Source organism: Pleurodeles waltl, chromosome 9 (assembly GCF_031143425.1).
Source record: "Pleurodeles waltl isolate 20211129_DDA chromosome 9, aPleWal1.hap1.20221129, whole genome shotgun sequence".
NCBI classification, from domain to species: domain Eukaryota; kingdom Metazoa; phylum Chordata; class Amphibia; order Caudata; family Salamandridae; genus Pleurodeles; species Pleurodeles waltl.
Window position 1 is genome coordinate 999,309,833 of NC_090448.1, and position 26,621 is coordinate 999,336,453.

General features: G+C 44.1%; 2 protein-coding genes across 2 annotated transcripts; one reads left to right on the forward strand and one right to left on the reverse strand.

The window, feature by feature from the left end:
* Window positions 1-5,930: 5,930 nt before the first annotated feature.
* RPUSD2 (RNA pseudouridine synthase domain containing 2) lies at window positions 5,931-19,759 on the reverse strand. The gene is made up of 3 exons (XM_069208571.1): window positions 17,634-19,759; window positions 11,563-11,859; window positions 5,931-8,052 (listed from the first exon to the last, which is right to left on the reverse strand). Exons 1-3 carry the CDS (start codon window positions 18,171-18,173, stop codon window positions 7,264-7,266), a joined length of 1,626 nt encoding a protein of 541 aa, XP_069064672.1. The 5' UTR covers window positions 18,174-19,759; the 3' UTR covers window positions 5,931-7,263.
* LOC138260253 (terminal nucleotidyltransferase 5B-like) lies at window positions 18,802-20,674 on the forward strand. Its single transcript, XM_069208572.1, has 2 exons — window positions 18,802-19,248; window positions 19,728-20,674. The coding sequence occupies exons 1-2, from the start codon at window positions 18,878-18,880 to the stop codon at window positions 20,566-20,568; spliced, it is 1,212 nt and encodes a 403-aa protein (XP_069064673.1). The 5' UTR covers window positions 18,802-18,877; the 3' UTR covers window positions 20,569-20,674.
* Window positions 20,675-26,621: the final 5,947 nt, after the last annotated feature.

Consider the following 26,621-nt stretch of genomic DNA (forward strand, 5'->3'; position numbering starts at 1 on the left):
ACCCTTATTTGCAGCATTTAGCTCAGATACATTAAGCTGAGCATCAAATTTGGATTAGTCATCATTGACTTTATAACCTGATACATTGCTGATGGATATAAAGATTCATTCAGTCAAATATAGTTAGAAGTCAACGGAGTAGAGGAATATTTTAAAGAGGCACACATGCAACTCATAAGAAACACAATAAGTATTAAGAATTATTTTCCTCATAATCTTTTTGAAGAGGAAGAAAATTGGACTGGCCAATGTAACTTTGGAATATAAAAGTCAGTACAATTCTTTATCGCCATTTCAAAGAGGGTCTGGTAAAACCTGGTATTGAATAATTTGTCTTGCAAATGAGCAAGGAATTGAGACCTAGATTTATTAAGGGTTGCAGTGGCTGTTTTAATGGCAAGTAAATTGATGCAATGCTTCGTGTCAAGAGACTTCCTGCGCAAAATGCTATAAATACCACTAGAAGGGTTTGTCTCCATTGCGGAAAACTGAATCGCCACCTGGCCTTACTGAATTTCCATGTATGGTTTACTTAGCAAATATAATTTAATTTCCAATCTGGCCTCAGATAAATGGTAATTTGAAAATATCTGTCCCAAAATGGTTTCCGACGTACAAATTTGATGGTAGACTGCACATGTTTATCACATGCAAATGTTGTTTTGTGAGAACAATCACCTGAGAGTCATGTAAGTGATGGAAGCAGGTATGACACAGTTAACTAGATTAGTGTATTTTTTTTTCTGTAAGTAGCCAGCACTCAACATAAGGACATATATGTACATAAATACATAGAATACACTAGCAGTCAGGAATCTGTGCTGTTTTAACAAACTCTATGTTACACATTTAGCAGTGATTTAAAATTATGAATTTGGTGGGCAGCCTTTCCAGAGTGGTCTCATTGCCTGTTGAGCCTGTTTTTTTATTGTCAATTGAGTCCTTATGTTCTTCCATGTTGAAGAATTCCTTCGCTCCCGAAAATGATTCAGTTTTAACCGTTCCAAGTAAATGTCAGCCTAAAGCGCTTTCCTCAATGATAGGGGACGACCTTCTTCCGCAGGGAATCTATGAGAGGTTAGAAGTATATGCATGTCTGACTTGTGACCGTTAAGCAGCATTTTTATGGCCTTAAAAATTGATGTTCTCCGAACAGATCTTGCTTTGATCAACTCCTTTTGTTCAAAGAAGTGGACCCTGGCGAGAACATCAGACTGGTCTTCTGCTACTCGGTTCTGGCACCGCATGAACCCGATCCAGTCTAATTCTAATTGGAGGGACTTCAGGGAAAGCCCTTGTGGCGAAGCAGGTCCTGCAGAAATAACAGGATATCTTGCTCCTCCAACCACTTATTCAGGCTCTACAATTCAAATCTCTGCATCTTCTTACAAGCAGTCGACAGCTCCCCTCCAAAACTAGGTACTCAACAAATATCAACACTAGTGAATGTTACATGCTTTTGAACACTTGCCCCATTTACTATTAAATACCTTTCAAGCGTATTCGCTTTAAACATAAATACAAGTAAAACCATAGTTTTCAGGGCACAGTATACATAAAAATTAGTGGACCACTAATTTCTAAATGATATGCAAAACAAGAGAATATTTGAGTACAAAAGTTAACTCCAGGCATTTCCTAGACTGGCAATCTGAGGTCTGTAATGATTAAATGTGCGCCTGGAGTATGTTTTATTGGAGCTTGCAATACACCGTCATGCACTCCAAAAGTTGAGGTATTTGCAGCTCCACTATGTACTTAAATCCAAAGACGACATCAAATGATCTTTGGTAGCATCTGTGGACATGATGTGGAATGATGCAGTCTAAATGGTATTTTATTGAAGCATGAGCTGTATATCTCACTCTTCTTCTGGTTCTACAAAGAAAAGTACTTAAATTTTGGAAGTGGGAGGCTTGAACAATGAATGAGGCTTCACTTGTATGTTTGGGGGTGCTATGCCAATGCTAGTTGTGGTGCAGCAGTGACACTTACAGATTCATTCTTTTCAATTTCAATCAATCAGTTTTTGTAAAGCGCGGCTACTCACCCATGAGGGTATCAAGGCACATCTTGAGTTTCTTCCTGAAGATGGTGAGCGATGAGCTTTGTCTGAGGTGCAGGGGAGGTTGTTCCTGCTCTTTGCTGCGATGTAGGTGAAGGATAGTCCTTCAATGGTGGTTTTCCTAATGCGAGGGATGGTGGCCATGGCTAGCTGGGTGGAGCAGAGAGATATGGCGGGGTGTGGAAGGAGACATGGTGGTTCAGGTAGACTGGTCCTGGGTTGTGTACGGCCTTGTACATGTGGGTGAGTATCTTGAAGGTGGTTTGTTTCTCGACCGGGAGCCAATGGAGGGTCCTCAGCTGTTGGGAGATATGTTCTCGGCATGGGAGGTTCAGGATGAGTTGTAGTTTCCTTGATGTTTCTCGTCAGGGTGCCTGCATAGAGGGCATTGCTGTACTCGAGCTTGCTTGTGACTTAGGTGTGGGTGACTGTCCTGCAGCAGTCTGCTGGGACCTATCTGAAGATTTACAGAAGTTTGCGGAGTGTTGTGCCAGCAGGAGGAGGCGACTGAGTTTACCTGGCAGGTCATGGATAGGGAGGAGTCAAGGATGATGCCAAGGTTGTGAGCATACCTCAGTCGGTGCAAGGGGGGGGGGGGAGAGGGGGAGGGGGGAGGGGGGGGGGAGTGGAGAGACACAGGGATGTTGGCCACCAGGAGTCGTCCCATGCTGAGGTGGTGTTTCTGAAGATGATGAGCTGTCTTGTTACGAGTTGAGCTTGAAGCAGCTTTCTCTCATCCAAGTGGCGACGGCTTCCAATCCTGAGTGGATGTTCCTTTTGGCTGTGTCCCAGTCTTCGGTGAGGGAAACAAGTTGTGTGTCATCAGCATATGACACGATGTTCCTTCCATGGCTTCCAACGATTGCTGTGAGAGGGGCCATGTATACATTGAACAGTGTGGGACTCAGTGAGGAGCATTGGGGAACTCCGCAATTAACTCCTGTGGGGCTGGATGTGTAGGGTGGGAGTCTGACCCTCTGAGTCCTCCCAGAGAGGACAGAGTGAATCCATTCCAGGGCTCTTCCGTGTATTCCTATGTTGTGGAGTCTGGTGCATAGAGTGCTGTGGGAGACTGTGTTGAAGGCTGCTGAGAGGAGGAGGAGTATGAGCGTTTCAGTGTGGCCATGGTCTGGGAGTGATTGGATGTCGTCAGTGGCTGCCAGAAGGGCTGTCTCCGTGCTGTGGAATACAGACTGGGCGCTGTCCAGGGAGTTGCTGGTCTCGATGAAATTCCTTAGTTCTGCGTGGATTGCTTTCTCCAGTACCTTGGCGGGGTAGGGTAACAGCAAGATGGGCCGGAAATTCAGTAGGTGTCAATTTTATATTTTTCTTAGATAGGATATTAGTTGTGACTTTATGTATGTGCCAGGCATAATGTAAATTGTTACAGATCCACGAACAAGATAAGGTGTTGAGAAGCAGTGGTTATTTGCACATCTCTGAATTCCGGGGTCCCCATATTAGCATGTGAATTACAGGGCATTTCTCAAACAGACTTCATTTTTACACACTCTTACATTTGGAAGGACAAAATGTAGAGAAAGACAAGGGGCATTAACACTTGTTCTTTTATTCCATGTTCCCAAAGTCTCCCAATAAAAATGGTACCTCACTTGTGTGGGTAGGCCTAGTGCCCGCAACAGGAAACGCAACATGGACATAGCACATTGCTAAAAACAAGTCAGATTTCAAAGTGCCTACCAGTGGATTTTGGCCTCTAGGGAAACCTACCAAACCTGTGCATTTTTGAAAACTAGACACCTAGGGAAATCCAGGATGGAGTGACTGGTGGGACTCTCACCAGTTTCTGTTACCCAGAATCCTTTGCAAACATCAACATTTGACCAAAAAAAAAACAAAAAAAAAACAACTCTTTTCCCTAACATTTCGGTGACAGAAAGTTCTTGAGGAGCCACAAATTTCCTACCACCCGGCACATCCCCCCCCCCCCCCCCCCCCCCCAAGTCTCCCGATGAAAATTGTATTAAACTTGTGTGGTTAGGCCTAATGCTCACGGCAGAAAAGGCCCCAAAATGCAACATGGACATCATATTTTCCCAAAGAAAACAGACCTGTTTTTTGCCAAGTGCCTAGCTGTGGATTTTGGCCTCTAGCTCAGCCGGCACCTAGGGAAACCTACCAATCCTGTGCTTTTTTGAAAACTAGACACCTAGGGGAATCCAAGATGGGGTGACCTGTGGGGCTCTCACCCGGTTCTATTACACAGAATCCTTTGCAAACCTCAAAATTTAAAACCGAAACCCAACTTATTCAAATGTTCTCTTGCTTGCCAGGGGGGTGGAGGTGAAATACTGTACCTCCCCTTCAGTTGGGGTGGGGGTATAACCATGCCCATACTGGTTGGTAACCACCACCCCACTTATTCCCCTCCCCCCCCCCCCTGGCATCTAGTAGGCTTTCTTGCCCCCCCACCCCTGGGGAGTCTATTGGGGATAATTGCCTTATCTGCCCACCAGTGGGCAGGACAACTTTGTCCTCATTTATTTGGGGTGGGGTGGGGTGGGGGGGGGTGGGGGGGGGAAGGGTATGGCCATACTCCGCCCTCTTTATATATATATATATATACATATACATATATACACACACACACACACATATATATATATATATACACACACACACACAAACATACACACACACTCCCTGGTCTCTGAAAAATAGGCCTATTTGCCCCCAAGGGGGGCAGATATTGGCAACAGTAGTGTGCCCCCATGGGGAGCAACCCTTGCCCAAGGGGCTACCCCTCAAAACAAAACACACACACACAAAACAATCCCTGGTGCCTTAGGCCTATCTGCCCACAGGGAGGGCAGAAACCACTAACAGAAATAGTCCAATCTGCCCCAAGGAGGGAAACAAATGGCCTAAAATAAGTTTGCACCCCAGGGGAACAACCCTTGCCTAAGGGGTCGCTCCCTCTGCGTGGAATTGGGGCAAAATAAAAATCCCTGTTGTCTAGTGGTTTCTGCCCCCCTTGGGGGAAGAATGGCCTAATAAAAATAGGCCAATCTGCCCCAAAGAGTGGCAGAAATGGCCTAAAATAAATTTGCCCCCCCCCCAGGGGAATTGCCTAAGGGGTTGCTCCTCTTCTGATAAAAAAAATAATAATAATAATAATAATAATCCCTGGGGGGGATGCAGGAGTTGTCAGAAAAGGCCTTAAAATAACAACCCCCCACCCAACGGGTGACCCTTCCCCAAGGGGGGCGGGTGTGGAAGGGAAAGCCGTTCCCCTTCCATCCCTGCCCATGGGCAGGGGGTGCTTGGCCATCCCATAGCAGGACATAACAGTTACGTCCTCTGCACCCGAGCGGTACAAACGAGGACGTAACTGTTACGTCCTGGGCACCCAAGGGGTTAAAAAGCTCACCCATCCCTTAGTTAACAGGGAGCAAAGACTGAAATCAGTCAATTGTAGCCTTATTTTAATCTTTACCTTAAAATGAACAGGCATGCATGCTAGGACGGGGGTGCACTAGGATTCCTTAAGGGACTGGTACCAGAAATCTTCCAGGTTAGAGGTGATGCTAGGTGGTCCATTTCCTGCTTCATTTCCCAATCTGCTTTTTTCATATTTGGTGATAACAAAACTGGCTTTAAGCTAAATGCAAGTCACAGTTTCGCTATGCAAGTAAAAAATATATATATATATATGAAAAATATTGTCTGTGCTCTGTAGCTTTTCTTCAAAACCAAAAATGTTTCTCCTGGAGGGAAAAAAAAAAAAATTACAAAAAAAAAAAAAATGCTGATCAATTTAACTTCTACTTCCTTGTTCCCTATCGCTTGACAAAAGCACTAAGGTGTGTCCCATTACTGATCAAAAGCAACTATTTTCATTTTTAGCTTTTTACTCCTAGCCAAGTTTAATGTCGTGGGTGGATATCAATCACCTCACTTAATACCATACATTTTGCATTTTCTTCATGAAAGTAGTTCTAAGACAGTGGAGCCAAAGACAGCTTAAAATCTGGGAGACTACCATGAGAAACACAGCAACAGACCTGACAGTGTAATTAATACTAGGACACTATGGATACATCATACATCATGAATAAACTATCACTTCTTCTCATCGCTGAAAAAAAAAAATGGTTATAGAGTAGTAAATTAATGCAAGCTTCGTATTGCAGCAAAATGACATTGAATGTGGCAGCTAGCTAAACAAAGCATTCTTGGTCACAGAGGATCTTTCGATTATTGGCTAAAAAGCAAGAACTGAAAACCTGGCCATAATTGTTCAGTCCCTTGAGGTACAAGTGAAATGTAATAAATTTATAGGTATTGGTTCAAAACGCCAGTTTGAAACATGAACAGGAGATTAGTTATAATAGAAATATGAACATATTACAAAAACGTATATCAACAAAAAACAGTGTGAAAAGTCACCCTTCTAAGCATCTGGTAGGCACACGTAACAGCTAAATTATTCTGATCTAATAGGATAGAGAAGTGTTACTACTAACAAAAATTAAAATAATCAAGCCATATAGGAGCACCACGTAACATTTGTTGAAGGCATTATAAAGTAGGTGATCAATAGGAATCAATGCGTGGGGCAAGTGATATTAACTGACCCTACCTTTTAGGGCAGTTTGTAGAAGTAGTGCATTCATTTGGTCTTCATAAAAAAAGCTTAAGACTTGGATACTATAATTGGGCTCAAACACGTTGATCAATTTAAATGGGAATGATCCTTATTGTCAAACATACCATGATGACAGCACACAGGATACTATGAAAAGCTAACAATTTTAGAACCAAAGTTTACTATCAGGTACACTGCCAAAATCTTATTGTTGGGAATATTAAGAATGGGGAAATTATAAGCGCTCTGAAGTGCTTTACAAAACATCAAAAAAGTAAGTTAACCAACACATGTACACTTCACAAGGAAAAGGGAGAAATAGCACATGACAACGCAATAAGAAAAACTGCACAGTGGTCTATTAGCCATTCAAATGATTAAAATCAAGGCCCCAAATTATCTGCCAATAGAGTGTTACTATACACAAACAATGGACTACTGATTTGAAGTGATTTAATTTTTGCTTTAAATAAAATGTGTGCCAGCACATATTGAATCAATTACAATAATACATAAAAAGGACATAAAAGCAAAGTTTTTGTTTTCGCCATTCTCAACTGAACAAACCCAAGCAGCACTTCAAATATTCTTAGTCCTCCTGCCAGTCTGTCAACGCCCAGACAGGCACTGGAGAGGAATAATCAAAATGTGCTCCCTTGTAGCGAAGTGCATGTAGGTACATCACCAAATCTTTGGGCGTTGGGTCAGGCCTCGTTAACTTGCATTCTCCGCATAAAGGATCCTTCACATCTGCCAAGTCTTTGTGTTGCTCACTTAAATTATTAACTTTGCTGCTAGTTTTGCATGCATCATTTTGACTGCACAAGTTCAGGGATAAAGCAGGGGTCACAGAAACCTCTTTAGTTTGACAATCATAACTGTCCACAGTCACAACAGCCTCTAAACTGGTGAGGGTCTTTGTGGATTGTATTGGAGTCTCAGGGTTTTCAGATTGCTTGCCATCAAGCACTATCTTCAGCTCGTCCTCTGGCAGATCCAAGATGTCCAGACTCTGTTTTGATCGATGCTCCTCAACTAAGTCTTTAAGGAGCTCATCATCAGTTTTGTTAATTTTACCTCCTCTACCCTTGTTGGGACCCCAAGCATTGGTGTTGTAGATAGGATCATTTACGATTGCATGACCCAAGAACTGCAAATGAACCCGTATTTGATGAGTGCGCCCAGTATGAGGAAAGCACTTCACTACACTGGATTTTCCATTGTAACTGAGCTTCTGAAATACTGTTTTACTAGGCTTGCCTTTAGGGTCTACTCTGCATACTCCCACCTTGTAGGACACAACCAGAATAGGCTCCTCACAAACTATTTCTCCGTCTGGAAATTCCCCACATACACGGCACACATACTCCTTCTCCAGCTGCAAGGGGGAAAAAAAACAAATTCAGTTGACTTTTTTAGTAGTGAATAACAATCAAATATGAGTGAATTTTCACTTAGACAGTTTCTAAACATCTAAACCTTTGATACTTAAGAACCAAAAGATATAAAAGGGAGTAATAAACAAATGCACCATTCCTCACAAGGTAAAGCAGTGTGTTATTTGAGAAATATTTACAGAAGTCCTTTGTTTTTCAATGTTTTAGCAGTTTCAGGCCTATGTACAATGGATAAAGGCACTACCTGATTGAGCACCTTTACCACCTTGTCTAATTTATGAAAGAAAAAGAAAAGCGAATGGGAATTCTCTCAGTAAACGACTACTACATTACATGCAGAAGGCAAGGACTGTATGATTTTCAATTGGGTAAAACTGGCAAACTATGATAAAGATATACTTTAAGTCTCAATATGTTTCCAACGTAGAGTTTAAGTGTATGAAAGTCATTTTATAGTCTTAAAATGGATCAGGTTCTCTTCTGTCTCTATTGCCTTGCACTCACAGATGCTAAAGTCCGCAATTATATTCTTTGTTCTTGCCAAATGCTTACAGCAACAATTTTCATCCTTAAGTACTCTGAAAATCTTGAAAAAATTCAAGCTAGCTAGGGACTCCCTTATGAGCGCTCCATAAATCCTAATATGGCAAAGAATTTAAATATCCGAGGAAACACCACAGCGTCTTGAATTTGTCACACGGACACTACACTTGCAAAACCAACAGGTGAAATCCCTGCCGAAAATTTAGAAAAACAAGTGAGAATCTGGTAAGAAATACAGACTCACAAGTTAGTCCTTATAAACTTGCAATAGGACCCCGATCTTCTTTCAAAGTACTAATGGCCACTATGTTGATAGTTCTGGGCGTAATATTAAGTCAAATTCAAAACAAGTCTAAATGTTCTCCCTAGCAGACAGACATGAAACTGCTTGCCAACCTTTCCTTTTTAAATGCAAGGCTAATCATCCACATGTGTGGCCCTTCAATAATCACCACCACTTTCCACACATCCACTTACCATCCAGCTCGGCTCCTCACTGGGTTCCAGACCTCACTTTATGTGAAAATTTCACAGATGGTGGATGTTTGTAACAAGCAATAACAGAAGAAGGATTGCAGAGGCAACATTTCCGTACTCTTCTGTCACCATTTCCATTAATTAGGAAATTATTATTAATAAGAAATAGATGAAAGGAGAAGAGCAATGATCAACGCAAAACTTCAATAAAACTACTTGCAAAGGAAATCAAACTGAATGATTTTTAGGGTCGAGCCTGCGTTGCATGTGCTCGCGCATCGCAGCAAGACGCTTTAGTATTTAGAAAAGGGCTCGGAGCCCTGTCAACTTCACGTCAGTGTTTTTTATTGGTTCGTGGGCTGGCCTAATAAAATCTGCTTGCTTTCATTAGTCGAAGGCACGCATACGTCATGCCTTTTCCGGTGGCTAGCCCTCCTCGAGCGCAGCGACCAAGTACAGAAAACATGCGAGGCTCGCTGTTTTCTGTCCGGCTCGTGGACTTATTTTTCTCTAATTTACGAGCGCGATTTCGCTTGGCAGACGTTGAGCGCTTTACATAGTTAATTTCACTTTTTCGGTTACGTACATAAATGCATTTTTGCCCGATAGGTGAAAAGTCGGGTTAGGAGTTTACAACGCGATCAGCTCTAACAAGAGCAAACGCAAGACCCGTTGCATTGTAAATGCTTGCTAGGTTTGGTGTCTGTGCCGGCTTTCTATAACAGAAAAAGCAGTAGCATGCAGTCTTGTGCCATGCTTTTATTTCTTTTGTAACCCCCCCCCCCACCCACGTAGACTCCGGTGACCTTGACACTTATTAATTAATTGCTGAATGCAGCCAGGCTAGGCACCAAGTTGAAACTAAGGCAGCTTGTATACTCTCACACAAACAATGGTTGGGTGTGGGGTACCCCTGCATAGTACAGAAAGCTCCACCAGCCATGGGGCTGGAACGTAAAGTCAGCCCTATGCTAACATACAAGTAATGGCTTGGCGGGGCTCCACCTCTACAGTAAGGAAAGCCTCGCCTAGCTTTAGTAAAATAACACGTTTTTGATATCAATAGAATCTAGTCTACATACACAACCCATTTCTTGTTAGTGTAATTTCACAAGTTATTAGGAAACCGCATGGAGGAGAATCTGGTGCTGGCCAATCTTTGGATAATTACTAATGGCCTCTGCTTTCCTTGTTCAGTCACTAGGTGTTCTCCTCATTTTAATCGTTTGATATTTTAATTTATATTAAAAAATGCTTATTGTTTTTGTAAGGCACAGTGCGATTTGTTCATATTTGTGAGTTAAGTATCCTTTACTCTGCAACAGCCTTCCTTGTAGTTGCCTTTTCTACTTATTTTATGTTAACAGTAATCTCCCATTTGCGAATTTAGTCATTATACACGATTTCACTTAAATTTGCAAACGTTACTTGAGAAATGTGTCAGTTTGTTGTCCAAGGAAAATATCAGTAAATATTCAAGAACAAAAAGCAGCAGAGGTATGAGCATTTCTAAGTAAAATGGTGCATTCTTTAATGTCTATATACTCCTCCCGCAAAAAAAGACTAAATGGAATTTGTTTCTGGGCTAACACAAGTAATAGCAAGGATTTGAATCATTCATGTTAAGGAAAGCTTACTTCACAGATGGCAACGTTGCTGCAATATCTGAAACCATCAAATGGCAACAGAATGCACTCCCAAGCCTTTCCTTAGTCAAAGATGGGGGCCAGAGAACAAGAAACCAGACTGCTTTCTGAAACTCTCCTTTAAAAAGAATATAGCAGGACAAATTCGAGAGGCAAGGTTTATCCAACATCACATGATACCTGAATGCAAAACATGGACTTTAAACCTGCCAGCATAGGTTCCAAAGCCTTTACTTAAAAATAATAATAAAATAAGCCTCCATTTCTGAATATGGACAAGAAGTACACCACTTAAATAACCGTCTGCTTCTACCCATCTGAGTAATACTTGACACCCACCGCTCTAATGAAGCTTAATACTAAGGGACAATTTTTCTTACAAGGATCTGCACTCAGCCTGGGTGAAAATGTTAATTATGCTAGCAAAATTTTCTAAATTACATGAATCACATCATGCAATTTTGTATAACATTTTATCCGTAACAGACTGATTCACACAGGAAATAACTTGCCTAAAGAAATTTTATACCCAAATCACTCTCCTGCCTCTAGCCGGTGAGACTTTTGGTGTCCATGCGAAAAATAAAGGCACACGTGATACTGACATTCTGCATTACCAATAAAAAATACAATTTCGCACACTCCCAGACTAGAAGCATAAAAGCTGCAAAATTTTGCTGGAACAGATTCAAGTGGCAGACAGCCCGCCCTTACTCAACCTGGTTGGCAATCTGTAGGACAAGAACCTAATTAAATGTAACAATAAGGCTGATCACTCATGTTTTTCTTTAACCTTAAAAAAGTATAGACCCATCACCAACTCACCTGTCGCTCACGGACTTGCTCATCAATCCTTTTAGACACTACTCCAGTTTTGGCAAACATAAGCACACCAGAGGTCATGCGGTCCAAACGATGAATAGTATGCAGTTCCTTTAGGTTATGTTCCCTGCCCAGGATGAAGATAACCGTATTGTGCCGAAATCTTCCACATGGGTGCACTGGTAAAGACGAAGGTTTGTTCACAATCACCATTTCATCAGTTTCTTCTAGGATGGTGATAGGCTGCGCTGTAACAGGAGGCTCATGACGGTGAACTGTATTTCGAAGAAAGTCATTATTCTGCAGCAAAGATTCAAAAGAGAAAATGTGGATGTTATTAGTTTCCACCTGAAAAGCAAAGCTGTTTTATGTATTACCTAAATTTGAAGGAACAAAAATACATGTTGGGGTTAACTCTGGCCACTGTGGAGCTTTTGGGTTGAGTTTAGTGGCAGAGTAGTATTTTGCTACAATTTTTCAGCTGTCTCCCTAATGTGCTTCTCTGCACCACTCTGCTGTGTTGCATCTTACCCATGCTTTTCCCAGCCGTCTCCTGTTGCTCTAATAATGTTGCATTTGTTGTTTCTGCCAGTGCTTGTTTATGTTGATGCTTCTCATATTCTTGCTGAAAATGGTTAAACTGATTTTCCATTAGGAATATTTTTTGGGAAATTCTAGCATGCATCAACATATTTGACTAAATGACGCTTCAAAGAAATAGCACCTTAAATTTCATAGGAGCGAAATATTTTCCTATTTGCACTTTTTTCTGAACATTTTATTTTGAAAGCGAATCATCATCACTCTTGCTTACAAGCTTCTGCAAACGTATGCATCTAATCAGAAAGCATTACTTAGCCTCGTATTGTTAAACTTTTCAAACATGTATGTACACTTTTTTTTTTACTGGAACTACGATCAGTAGTGCATTGTGACTGTAAAACGTTTATTTACAGGGCTCACCTTAATTATGAAGGTTTTTCCAATAATGAACCATAAATACAAGTTTGAACAGCATTAACATATGGACACACATATTACCTCAACTGCAGACAGTTCCCTTCTCTGTAAACTGTCAGCCAAAGGGTTTGTGCTGCTAGAGGTTGGGCCTACTTGTCCTAAGGACAAAATAAACATGAAAACTTGTTGCCCTTGACCCCAAACAATATGTCCCGGGTGTAGGGCGATAGGAATTCCACATCCCTACCTGCACACCTTTTGGATCAACCTTGCAGGAGGACAAACAGTGCAGATCGACTTTTAAAGGGGCACTGTGGAACGAAGAGCCACAGGATCTACAGTCACAGACTGGGTGTCACAATAGATTAGCAGGCCCTTTGCTTTCTTTAACTGAAGTGCATGACTTCCAGTGATTAATTTGTGCCGGTGGTTTCCAGTGCTCTGCACTGGCACTTATTTCAGAAGACCGGGACTATAAATTTCTACTCCTGCAGTCAGAATTCCTGATAACTTTTCAAAAGAAATGTACCTGCTATGGTGACTGCATGGTACGTCTTCACAGGCTGACCCACCCTGGTTCAAGCATGATGAATGTGTACTGTTAATCACATTAGTGATGTCATCATGCCTTCTTGTCACGACCCTCGTTAATCACTAAACAGTGCTCTCTCACCCAGTCATCACTAAGCTTGCTTAATGCAGTCTGTGCCCCCATTTCTGAATTAGGACTGGAAGAACCCCATAGTCACAGAGCCTTTGCACTGCATCTCTACTCAGTTCCCAGTCACTGGTCCGCATTCTTTCTCCCTCTGCAGAGCTCAATTCCCAGCCCCTGCACGCTGTCAATCAGAGGCTTATGCTAGATTCCCAGCACCGGTTTATCTAAGCATCAGTGCCATGCTGAGACTTCATGAAAGTGGTGGTGCGCTAGCCCAGGAGCACATTCTGAACATGAGTTTTGCAGACATGCTGTGAGGAGCCACTGCAGCTGCAAAAATACAGCTTCAAAAAGTATTTTTAATACTGAGTTCCTAATCACAAGGAAAGTAAAGGCCTAAAGTGAAGGGGGCCTGAGAAAGGAAAGAAGCTCACCCAAAGCATTTAATGCAGTACCCTGTACACCACTTACTTATTATTTAACTGGTTAGTCCATCTCTGACAACAAGTAGTTTCCACTCAAGATATGCTCTGTACTTTTGTTGTCAAAGTCATACTAGTGTTCTGCAGGTATACTCACAGTTACCACTGAAGCAAGAGTCTCACCCCACCATCACTAACCAAAGATGTGTCGATGAAAAGTAACACCAAAGTCAGGACCAGGAAAGCATTCTAAAACGTCCTTTATTGTTTTGTTACTGGTACAGTTTAAAATTCGCAAAATTGAGGTGCAGGTTACAAGGCATCAGGATACAATGTTCGACTCCCCATTTGATTTGACATGCTCGGCGACGGAGCCTTTCAGGTTGTGCACATGGCTGTGGCAGTTTTGTCTGTGTTCGTTTTAAGCATCTTAATTTTTTTATTTTATTTCTACATGACTATTAGGTCTCTAGAATTAAAACAATTAAATACAAACATTGCTTGTAGATGGATTGGGAACCATAAAATCATGTATCCATGTGAACTGTTTTTCTAGGAAACACTGTTTCCATCCTGTACAGCTAGTGGGCAGGATAGTGGCACGTGCCAACCGCTCTACTGCCACAAGGGAGGGATGCTGAGGCCAGAACTCATCCTACTGCCACATCCCTCAAAGTGATAACCCGAAACTCAATTAGAGCCCTATCAGAAGCCAACATACAGTGTTGCAAGTGCTTAGAGGCAGTGAAGGCAGGTGGAGCTCACGCCCACCAGCACTCATTTTGGGGGACTGTCACCTATTTTATATTTAAAAAAATAGAAAAACACAAACGGGAAAGTAGGAGGAAGAGAGAGACGGGAAAACTATGACAAAGAAAAAGCAGGGATGAAAAGGAACATTCAAGAGCGAGATGAAGGGGTAGGGAGTGTCTAGTGGTGGATTAAAGAGGCATGTGGTAGAATCAAAACTCTGCTGCCTTGGTATGTGGCAGCCAGTGGCAACCCAACCTTCCATGGCTCTAGCTAAGTTACTTCCGAGCTAAGGTCTGGGCTCTGGCACTTATTCTTTTAAAAACTGAGCACTGATGAATTCCCCATCTGATATAGTGCACCAGCTGTGGTTTTGCCCTCCAAGAGACGTTGCAAAGTGAGTGCGACAGAGAAGAAAAGTGGGTAGTCTGCCTTTCTGTTCCACAAGTTTTAGATTTGGCTCCAAGGACTCAAGTTTACAACATCACAATTTTTAGGTCTTGCCTACGAGGCAGCTTTTAACTGTCTGCAGTCAAAAGCCTATTGTTGGCCGGTGTGTTGAGTGGGATGAAAAAAAAACTGTTTTTGGGGGGGGGGGGGGGGGGCCAGGAGGCACTAAAACATGCATGGCCTATGCAATTAAGGGTGTGGCTTAAAACATGTGAACAGCAATCCTTTGCTTCACACAGCATGTTGCCTGACCAGTGCATAGGTGCCTCTTAGTGAGTTTACTGGTACTGCATCCAGACATATCACACAACAACAAACATGCCTAAAATAAGCCAGACATGTGAGCTTTGTGAGTGCTTCCCAGCAGTTTGATATAAATGAGTAACAATGATTTTGTTGTAAATAATTGGAATGTGTAATTACAAACTGTGAATATGTCACCATCACTATGTGCTCACTGGAGAGAGGCCAAGCTTTGGATGAACACGTTATCTATACACTTATGCCCCACTGCCTCACACTGCAGTCTGCCTCTATTCTAGTGCCCCATTATATCAACACCCTTAATAAGATCAGTTCCAATCACAATACAAAATGTCACTAAAACAAATAGAGTTTACAAAACATAAACTAATTGAAAGTTGTTACTTACATAAAATGGGCAATGCATGTAGAGTAACATTGCTAAAACCACTGGCAAACTCAATAGGTCACAAAGCAAAATCAACTGTCTTTGCCAATGACACTGCAATCGAGCCTAATATCAACAAAAGCTAAGTCCCAATTGTCAATCAGTGACTACATATGTTTTGTATAACTATCAGAAAGCTGTTGTCTGTATACTGAGTTCAAAAGCTGTTTTATCAAATATTATGCTATATCTACACTAGAAAAAGAAATGTTTTTTGGTACGGATTTAACGTCACCAGGGAAAATGCTCATTTGGGTTTGCAGAGATATGACCAAGTGCCTCAATGACAGCGAATTGTCTTACCCACCTTCTCCCATCCAAAGAGCCACATTCCCTGCAGACCAAGATTGCACTGGTGTGGCTCTCGGAAAGCCTATCAGCATGATACTGGCTCTCTTCTCAATGGAGAGCAAGGTTTCCAGTGGGGAGAGCACCAGCAAAGGGAACTTTGGGAGTGGCAGGAAGCCAGGCAACTTAAATATTTGGGTAAAAAAAAAAGGGGAGGGCTGTACCTCCGGACATATCACTGGATTGCAGGTTACCAGTTTTAGCCATGAAGAGGGCAATTTCTTGGGTAAAGGTGGGTGAGCCACTTAAGGATCGATTTGGTTCAATATTAGGTCCTCTTGGACCCTTGAGCCCAAAATGAGATGAGCTTTAATAAGGCTTCTCTCTGCCACCTAAGCTCTGCCATCATGTGCCAAGAACTGAAAACGAATCATAAGCCTTTGTTGTTAAAAAGGAGAAAAAGAGGCAGCCATTTAGTGGGTGAATTGTATAATGTGAAACCACAAAAATTAATCAGTCCTTGCTTCCCCACTTGAACAAATAGTGTGATCCTAAGCAAACATTTTATTTCACAAAGCCTTCTTTTTCTTGGTTACCATATATGACAGCCCTTTCCAATGTGTGTTCAATATGTAAAATATAGAAAAGTAATCTAATGCAGGGGTCACCAGACGCTCTGGCCAAAAGATGCATTATGCTAATAACAGAGCTTTATTTTAAGCTGAAAAACATGAGTGACTCTAAGCAACTCTAATGGGCCATCGGTAACATATATATTCTAATTTATAGTTGGCTAGGACTATGTGTAAATAGTGAAGGGACTCCAAATATTCCTCAAGACTACCCTGAATTTTCTGATAATCACATTGTGGATACTTTTACACGTTAGTAACGCCTAGCTAACCAGATTTGTATACTTAGCCATAATGTACTTGATTACATTTTTAAAAGGGGTAACAGAACATAACTACAATATTTAAATAAGTGTAGAAATATTTAAACATTGCCAATTTAACAAAATAATGAAAATTCGGAGAGGTGGGGCCAAATGATTTTTTTTAAATACACAGGGAGGCGCCACAGGACCACTGGAATCATGCGACTGTGTAGCTGCAGTGATTTTTGCATAGTTATAGATTTGCCGTACAATTCTTCATCTGCATATTACCTGCATATTTTAACAACAACAAAAAAAAGTTTCTAGTTTATACGGCTCAACAGTTACTAAAAAATTAAGCCACATGGGTTGGCACGAAGTGGAGGGCAATTTGCAAAGCTGGACTGGTCTCCTTCTGTTTATTACTATATTTGAGTATTAAACGTGTGTTAAGGAGGTGAAATCAATGTCCAGGCAAGTTTAAAATGGCAAAATACTGAAGTAATACCATCACAAAATGTGCTGCATTATGTGGCATAATATGCCTTTTCTGGCCATATGGTTTACTTAAGCTGCCACCTAGTTTGGCCCTTTCCTGCTCCATAGTTCCAGTGGCCCTGGTGTGCAGCATCAAAAAGTTTGGAGACCACAATTATGTATTAAGGTGAAATGCTTCTGAACGTTAAAGAAAAACCTTTTTTTAATTTTAAAGAGACTATCATATTTTTTAAATGAATTAGATACCAATTATTTTCAAAGCTCAGCTTGTGGCTCAAGCTCACGTACCCGGGCCAGAACCATGCCTTGGTTTTCTTAGCTTGTGGGCTCACCAGTCTCTACTCTTTGGTAGTGGAGAGGAGGACTCCATGCCATTTTAGACTATTTGGGCAGCTGGGGCTGAAGAAAACAACAGAACAACCTCAACACGAAAGCGAATTTGGCATTACCTCCAATCACCCAAGGGCAGCGGCCACTCACCTTGAGCACGGTGTTGAGGTCCCGCACGGGTTCCTCGTTGAGCCGCAGTCGCCCCTCCTTCGCTGCCGCCAAGTAGTACTCGATGGGCTCGGCTCTGAACTCCGAGCTGAAGACCTGCAGCAGCGTCTTACCCACCCAGCGGCCCTTACAGTAGGTTTCGAAGTCGAAGTAGTAGGGCCGCACCTTGCGCAGCCCGCCCTCCAGGTAGCAGTACGTCTCCTGGAAGTGCTTCTCGCTGAAGCCCACTCCCGGGTGCCGCTTCTTCGGAGGCGGCACATGCCGCTCCCGGGGCCCCGAGCTCGGCTGACCGCGCTGCCGCTTGGAAGGAGGCGGTTCGGGCGTCTCGCTTTTCCGCTTCGTTGCCCCTGGTTCGTCCATCAGCCCACGGAGGGCTCGCCACGCACCGCTGAAGTTCAAGACAGATCTGCGGTCCGAGCCTGGGGACCGCGTCAACCAGAACCAGCGCATTGGCTCCTGGAACACGTGTGCCGGTGTTCCGTCGCTCCCTGATGACGTGGACAGTGAGCCAGGAAGGAACATTGCTGAGCACGGATGGCGCGGCTGGAAACATCAGCTGTAGATTGGCACCATGGCGCTGTATTACTAGGAATCTCAGTTTTCAGGCGCAATATACGACACGCACGCCACGGGGAGGGCCGTATCTTCGCCTGTGAAGCCGTTTTCATTATTGTTTGCGCTTTTCATAGAGCGGGAACTCGACCCTAAGTTATTGGAGCGCTTTACACGAGCACCAGTTACTTTACAGAGGGACACATTCATTTTTGTCAGGCGCAGTGAGACTAAGTGATTTACCAGAATCACAGAATGTTGAACCTTCGCTGAGAGTTGAACTTGTTTCCCCCATCACCAAAGATAGAGGTGGGGGAGCCCAGCTTGAGTGTGAAGCATGGCTCCTGGGGGACCTGGCTTGGCAGTTCGGGCTGGACTGTTCCCATGAGGAACAGGGTCAAGACTGATTTGCATCTGGCTGGGTCCAACCTGGGGTGGCATGGTGAGCAAAAGAACAATGGACTAATCCCAGATCTGTGACTGGGGGTGAGTGTTTGCATTGTCGGCACTCCGTCCATCATCCTTTTGTGTTGCTAAAGTTGCCCTAAGTGGGAAGGGTATGCCCAGACGTGGGTCCCGTGCTCATTGTGCCACTGGATTTAAGATAGCTTGGCTTGGCTGATGAAGGGTGATACCCTGAAACAAGTCCCAGGCAAACCGGTAGCCATCGAGTGATGTCGTCACCGCCGTGTCGCCACGCAGCAGGCAGTCAGCCGTCGGCGTGCGTCTCGCGCCGCTTCAGCGTGCTGACCTGGGAGCAGGTGCAGCGCCTGGACGCCCTCCTGGGGGAGAGCGTGCCCATTCACGGACGGGGCAACTTCCCCACCTTATCTGTGCGGCCGCGCACTCTTGTGCAGATGGTGCGCAGCTGGCTGGAGCTGAAGGGCATCAATGTTAAAAACATGAGACTGAATGGCTCTGCAGCTAGCCATGTTCTGCATCAAGATGGTGGCCTGGGCTACAAGGACCTTGATCTGATATTTGGAGTGGATCTGAAGAGTGCAGAAACTTATCAAGTGGTGAAAGATGTGGTTCTCGGATGCCTGTTCAGGGGGTCAACAAGGAGAAAATGTCCCCTATGACTTTGAAGGAAGCGTATGTGCAGAAGTTGGTGAAAGTGCGCACAGAGAATGACCGCTGGAGTCTAATATCATTGTCCAATAACAGTGGGAAAAATGTAGAACTGAAGTTTGTGGACACCCTCCGGCGCCAGTTTGAGTTTAGTGTGGACTCTTTCCACATTATTTTGGACTCTTTGTTACTCTTTACAGAATGCTCAGAGAACCCCATGTCTGAGAACTTCCACCCGACTGTTACTGGGGAAAGTGTTTATGGGGACTTTCACTCTTGTGCAGATGGTGCGCAGCTGGCTGGAGCTGAAGGGCATCAATGTTAAAAACATGAGACTGAATGGCTCTGCAGCTAGCCATGTTCTGCATCAAGATGGTGGCCTGGGCTACAAGGACCTTGATCTGATATTTGGAGTGGATCTGAAGAGTGCAGAAACTTATCAAGTGGTGAAAGATGTGGTTCTCGGATGCCTGTTCAGGGGGTCAACAAGGAGAAAATGTCCCCTATGACTTTGAAGGAAGCGTATGTGCAGAAGTTGGTGAAAGTGCGCACAGAGAATGACCGCTGGAGTCTAATATCATTGTCCAATAACAGTGGGAAAAATGTAGAACTGAAGTTTGTGGACACCCTCCGGCGCCAGTTTGAGTTTAGTGTGGACTCTTTCCACATTATTTTGGACTCTTTGTTACTCTTTACAGAATGCTCAGAGAACCCCATGTCTGAGAACTTCCACCCGACTGTTACTGGGGAAAGTGTTTATGGGGACTTTGAAGAGGCAATGGAGCACCTCCGGAATAAAGTTATTGCAACCAGAAACCCAGAGGAGATTCGAGGGGGTGGACTCTTAAAGTACTGCAATCTTCTGGTGAGGGGATTTAAGCCAAAGTCTGAGGCGGACATTAAGACTCTACAGAGGTACATGTGTTCCCGGTACTTCATTGACTTCCCAGACATTGGTGAGCAGCAGCGGAAGCTTGAGTCCTATCTGCAGAACCACTTTGTGGGCATGGAGCACAAACGCTATGACTGTCTGATGACGTTACATAAAGTTGTGAATGAGAGCACAGTGTGCCTGATGGGGCACGAGCGGCGGCAGACTCTGAATCTCATTGCCATGTTTGCTGCTAGAGTTCTATCCGAGCAGAGGATGTTCCCAGCAGTGCACAATGTTGCTTGCTATTACCAGCCTGCCCATTACATCCAAGATGTTAACTTCAACAGTTACTACTATGCCCCCCTGCAACCCATGGTTCCGTGCAACCATTCCTACCAGACTTGGCTGCCTTGTAACTGATTCCCCTCTTGGACTATGTGACAATTCCTTTGTGTGCTTTCCAGAAGCAAGAGGATTTTCTTTGGTGTGCATGACTGTTAGATTTGTAAAGTATGAGTGCATTAGGGCAGTGGAAACTTGCAGCGAATCTGTTAGTCCATTATTTTGTCACTCAATCATAATTATGATTTTAAATTGAGTTTTAAGTATTCTGCAGTAATCTGGCTAGCGGTCAAGTTGGATATTGCCTTTAGGTTTTTGGGTCTGACCGTTAGGACCAAGTGGCGATAACCTCTTACTGAACCTGATACAGACTGATGTTGCATAGTCTGAAGTGCTTGGTTTCTTGCCATGTCACAATTGCCAAATACAAATTTCAGTTGTCTGAAAAAAAAAAAAAAAAAAAACAAGTCCCAGGATGCTTGTTTCCGGTCCAGGGAGGACCTGGCTTGGCAGTTCGGGCTGGACTGTTCCCATGAGTATCAGGGTCAAGACTGATTTGCATATGACTGGGTCGAAATTGGGGTGGCATGGTGAGCAAAAGAAGATGGATTAAACCCAGATCTGTTACTGGGGGTGAGTGTTTGTATTGTCAGCACTCCGTCCATCATCCTTTTGTGTTGCTAAAGTTGCCCTAAGTGGGATGGGAAGGGTAGGCCCAGACGTGGGAAGGGTATGCCCAGATGTGGGTCCCTGCTCACTATGCCCCCAGATTCAAGCTAGCCTGGCTGAAGAGGGTTGCTACCCCGAAACTAGTCCCAGGATGCTTGTTTCTGGTCAAGGGAGGACCTGGTCTGGCAGTTCGGGCTGGACTATTCCCCTGGGGAACAGGGTCGAGACTGATTTACATATGGCTGGGTCCAAACTGGAACGGCATGGTGAGCAAAAACACTGTTGTATTAAACCCAGATCTGTTCTGTGACTGGGGGTGAATGTTTGATTTGTTTGCATTCCATCCATCAACTGTTCTTTTTGCAATTGTCATCTCAAGTGGGAAGGGTATGCCTAGACGTGGGTCCCGTGCTCACTATGCCACCAGATTCAAGCTAGCCTAGCTGAAGAGGGGTGATATCCCGAAACCAGTCCCAGGATGCTTGTTTCTGGTCCAGGGAGGACCTGGCCTGGCAGTTTGAGCTGCACTGTCCCATGGGGAACAGGGTCAAGACTGATTTGCATACGGCTGAGTCCAAACTGGAATGGCATGGTGAGCAAAAAAACTGATGGATTAAACCCAGATCTGTGACTGGGGTGAATGTTTGATTTGATCTGCATTCCGTCCATCAATTATTATTATTTTTTTGCAATTGTCACCCCAAGTGGGAAGGGTATGCCCAGACGTGGGTCCCGTGCTCACTATGCCACCAGATTCAAGCTGGCCTGGCTGAAGAAGGGTGCTACCCCGAAACTGGTCCCAGGATGCTTGTTTCTGGTCAAGGGAGGACCTGGTCTGGCAGTTCGGGCTGGACTGTTCCCCTGGGGAACAGGGTCAAGACTGATTTGCATATGGCTGGGTCCAAACTGGAATGGCATGGTGAGCAAAAACACTGTTGGACTTGGATAAACCCAGATCTGTTCTGTGACTGGGGGTGAATGTTTGATTTGTTTGCATTCCATCCATCAACTGTTCTTTTTGCAATTGTCATCTCAAGTGGGAAGGGTATGCCCGGACGTGGGTCCCGTGCTCACTATGCCACCAGATTCAAGCTAGCCTGGCTGAAGAGGGGTAATACCCCGAAAACCCCGAAACCAGTCCCAGGATACTTGTTTCTAGTCGAGGGAGGACCTGGTCTGGCAGTTCAGGCTGGACTGTTCCCATGGGGAACAGGGTCAAGACTGATTTGCATATGGCTGGGTCCATACTGAAATGGCATGGTGATCAACAAAAACTGTTGGATTAAACAGATCTTGGCTGGGGGTGAATGTTTGATTTGTTCTGCATTTCGTCCATCAACTGTTCTTTTTGCAATTGTCGCCCCTCAGGCCAGAAATGTGGACACGTGCTCCCAGGCCAACACTGTGTGCACACAATGCCGAGGCCCACCTGCATTTGTTATCTGTGCCTTATTTATGCCTCAGTGACAACTGTCGCGTTCTCAACCAAGAAAGGAATGTTCTTTATTACTTTATGGTACTCGGAGAAATGTATAAAACCTCACTGTCAACTAATGTACATTAAGAGACAGTCCTGAGACGCCGGTTCTGTAACTTCTCTCCCGCCCCTAATGTTTAATTAAGCAAACTGTTCCCAATTTAACCAAATAGTCCATACCAAATTGAAGGTTTATTCAGAGAATAGTCAGTTGACAGTTATGTAAGAGCTGAACTCACAGCTGGCTCTTCAGTTACTCGCTCGATACACATTGCTGTTCACAACCTACACTATGGGGGTCATTATGACCCCAGCGGACGGTGTTAATATGGAGGAAAGTACTGCCAACAGGCATTGGCAGTCTAGCTAAATCCAAACTGCCAATGTACCACACCGCCCGCCACGGCGATAACGAACGCTGGGCTGGAGACTTCAGTCCCCAGCTCGGCAGCCGTCACTAACCCGCCTGCGTGATTATGACCCTGCCTACCGGCAATCTTACAGCCACGAAAACCATGGCCGTAGGCACTACCAGGGACAGGTCATCTCTTCCCTGTCACTGATAGGGGTCTTCCCCGCCCCCTCCCCAGGTTTCCCCCACCCCTTCCTCTCCAGCCCCTCGTCATACACGGCCCTTCACGCACACACACACATTCACACACTCATTCCCACATTCATCCATGCATGCATACATCCATACACACACACATCCACACACAACTACATACATACAAGCACACACGCATACACACAACTCATCATACACATACTCACACATCCATACATGCACATACACGCAACACACACCCGCATTCATGCACGCACAGACATACACACACAAACACACCGCCACACAACACCCCCCACCCCTTTCGGAGCACCCGAATTACCTGTTGTGAATGGGTCCTCCGGCAGGGGACGGGACGAGGCGCTGCTGCCAGCAGCAGCGTCCGTCAGCAGAACACCACCAGGCTGTATCATGGGTCACCACCATCTGCCTGCATGACCACAGCCGGATTCCCGCCATCCTTCTGGCGGAAATCCGGCTATGGTCATATTAGGGCGGATGGCTGGTAGCCGCGGCGACGGTCTTTTGGCGGCCGTCACGGTGGCGGTAGGCGGTTTTTACCGCCAGGGACTAAATGACCCCCTTAATCATCTTTCTTGGCCCAGTGAGGGACACACCTATCTTAGGTAAAGTGAGATATATCCTCCACACGCTACAAACCTGAAGTGAATTGTACTACTAGACTGAAACCCAGACGATACTCCACTCAGTGTCAAGAAAAATACATAACTTGCACAATACTGTAAAATGACTCTTTGCCTGCAGCAGAGTTTCTCAGTAGCCCTTCAGATACGAAGCAGGGCAAGAATTTATCCTACCCAGACTGATTTACAACACTGATAAACATACTTCACTTATAGACATATTGTCTCCAATGCAGGCTTCTTAAGATCTGTCATTTCACTATACGGTAAATGGTTATTACCTTCTGTTGAGAGGAAAAAATTATCATCACATTTACACTCCTTGAAACCTGACATAGGATTGGTACAGGAGACAATCTTTCCGGAATCTGGAAGAGAGACACTTAGGAGAGAGTGGGTCAGAAGGGCATATTATTCCAGGTAAGGACCGGAATTACATAAACAAAATGCCCTTTCTGCATCATATCGAAAAAGGTGATTTTGCAATTCTGATCAAGAAAGGGCTTCCATTTAGACACACACACCTGAGTAGATTGCAATGATCATTACGTATTCATCAAGGCAGGTATCCAACAACACATAATGATCTTAGGTTCTATATATTCCACAATAGGAAATACAGATATAATTTTCCGGGATATCACCAGAATGATGTTCTATCCCCATGCAAAGGTCTTGATCAGTGGGGATTGGACCCTAGTACAGATCCATTCTAAGATAAATCAGACCTCCCAGGGATGTCCCAACCGGAAGAAAGGTATTTACTTAAGGACTATACTAAAATTTACATTATCAGATTCATGACCTATACAGCATCCAGATGCTACACCCCTACATCTTGCATGCATGGTAATTCTTCAACAATGATTATTTCTTATCTGCATCCTCACTGCTGGGTCATTTCACACAAACGTCTATACTTCTGAATAGCGTGTTGGTTCATGTTAGCATACTGTCTCAGTACAAATCACATCAAGACAAAGACCGTTTGAGATCTGTTCTGAAAATCTGACGACCAGAACGAGGGTACTATAGAATCACCACAAATCATGTGGGTAGTCTGAAAAGCATGCATGAGAGACAAAGTCATGTGAGATTTGGCTGTGAGAACAAGGGAGAAGCGTCAACAACAGTTTGTAGCCTAACGAAGAATAAAAGCCAACTAATAATTATATGAATGATCACCCCCAAGAGACACTGCAACACTAAAAGAGACATTTGAACTAAAAACATAGTTACAAATCAAGCAGAGAAGGCCCTATTCCATCTATACCAACTCCACTCAGAGTGGTGGAAAAGGTGGGTGTCCTCCAGCTTTACACCTGCAACAACAAGAGGCAGAACATGCTGCCCTAGTGATTAAAACCACAAATGGGACCCCCAGTACATACATACCCAGTAGAAATCCTAGCAACCTTTAGAGACTTTTACAAATCATTATTTATCTATGAATTTCAAGACACATACATAGTCATGAGCAAATTTTCACTACTATTCAACTGCCAACTCTTCCCAGAACAAGCTCACTCCCTAGAAATGGAGCTCTCATTAATGCCTCCGGATTGGGCAGATTCTCGTTGGAATTCTATAAGATAGACAAATAAACCTGCCCGTTCTTCTGCGTAAGATATTTTCACGTATTACCAAAGATACCTACCCTACCTCCTCCTGACAAACCTAATTCAATGGGACCAGGTGGGGTTTGGACCACAGATCTTTCATGGCCCATTTGAGATCTCTATCCCTTATATTATGGCAGATACGAAATGACAAAGATGAGAAGGTAGTCATCTCCGTGGATGCGTTAGAGCCTCTGGTAAGGATGAATGGCATTAAACTGTATTTAGGTTTTTTCAGTATGGTTCCTCGAAAACACTACTAAACACAGAACAAAGATAAAAAACAAATAGAATCTTTTCAATAAAAACATTATTACACTAAGAGGAGAGCCTGAAAACATTCCTCAAATAAAAAAAAGAAATATGCTAAAATAAACACAAGGTTCTTGTTTTTTTCTACTCTACAATAAATTACACTTATATACAGTTACTGGGATACTTAGCGACCTGCTCAAGGACAGACGGCAAAACAGACGAGTAGGAGACTGCACGGGGCCACCCCAATCAGGGGGGCCCGCTTATGGCGGCTGCGCCGGGCCAGAACGTGGGGAGGGTGTGGTCAGGGAGCAACAGGCTCTCTGACCCCACCCCACAATGAGAAGACAGCCGATTGGCTGGAGGGGGGCCCGCGGCCCCGGAGGCACTCTTTGTGCTTCCAGGGTCGCTCACAGAAATTACGTCAAGCGGCCGGCCTTATAAGGCGTCCGCGGTTGGCGAGCGCGCCTTTCTCGCTGATCCGACCAGGGAGCCCCAGTGGCCGTGGTGTCGCGTGCAATAGTAGGGATACTTCAGAGGGTCTGCAGTTGGCGAGTATTAATTAGCCAGAGGGGACCGGGTGTCTGGTGATTACTCGCTCTAAGACGGAGCAGGATGGAAAGGAGGACCATATTCTGTTGCATAGAGCTCCGAGTAATGCATGTTCTCCTATATGGAACTTAGAGGTCTTCCTAACGCAGCGTGCTCCAGGGGAGACGGGTGCGGTTTTGGTGCATGCGGACGGCACGCCACTCACTAGGTTCCAATTCTCACAGGTACTCAAGCGCTCCCTTCTGGCAGCGGGTTTGGAAGCCTCAGATTTTGGCACTCACTCCTTTAGAATAGGGGCGGCCACAGCGGAGCAGCAGTTAAGAGAATAGGGGACATCTAGTGCTTAC

Excerpts from the sequence above, each read along its gene's own strand:
- RPUSD2 (XM_069208571.1), bottom strand. The coding sequence starts at position 18,173 with ATGTTCCTTCCTGGCTCACTGTCCACGTCATCAGGGAGCGACGGAACA. Across the intron at positions 11,860-17,633 it reads ACCTCAACACCGTGCTCAAG|AATAATGACTTTCTTCGAAA; the intron begins GTGAGTGGCCGC and ends TCTTTGCTGCAG. Across the intron at positions 8,053-11,562 it reads AGCAAGTCCGTGAGCGACAG|CTGGAGAAGGAGTATGTGTG; the intron begins GTGAGTTGGTGA and ends TCCCCCTTGCAG.
- LOC138260253 (XM_069208572.1), top strand. The coding sequence starts at position 18,878 with ATGTCGTCACCGCCGTGTCGCCACGCAGCAGGCAGTCAGCCGTCGGCG. Across the intron at positions 19,249-19,727 it reads GATGTGGTTCTCGGATGCCT|ATGTGGTTCTCGGATGCCTG; the intron begins GTTCAGGGGGTC and ends AAGTGGTGAAAG.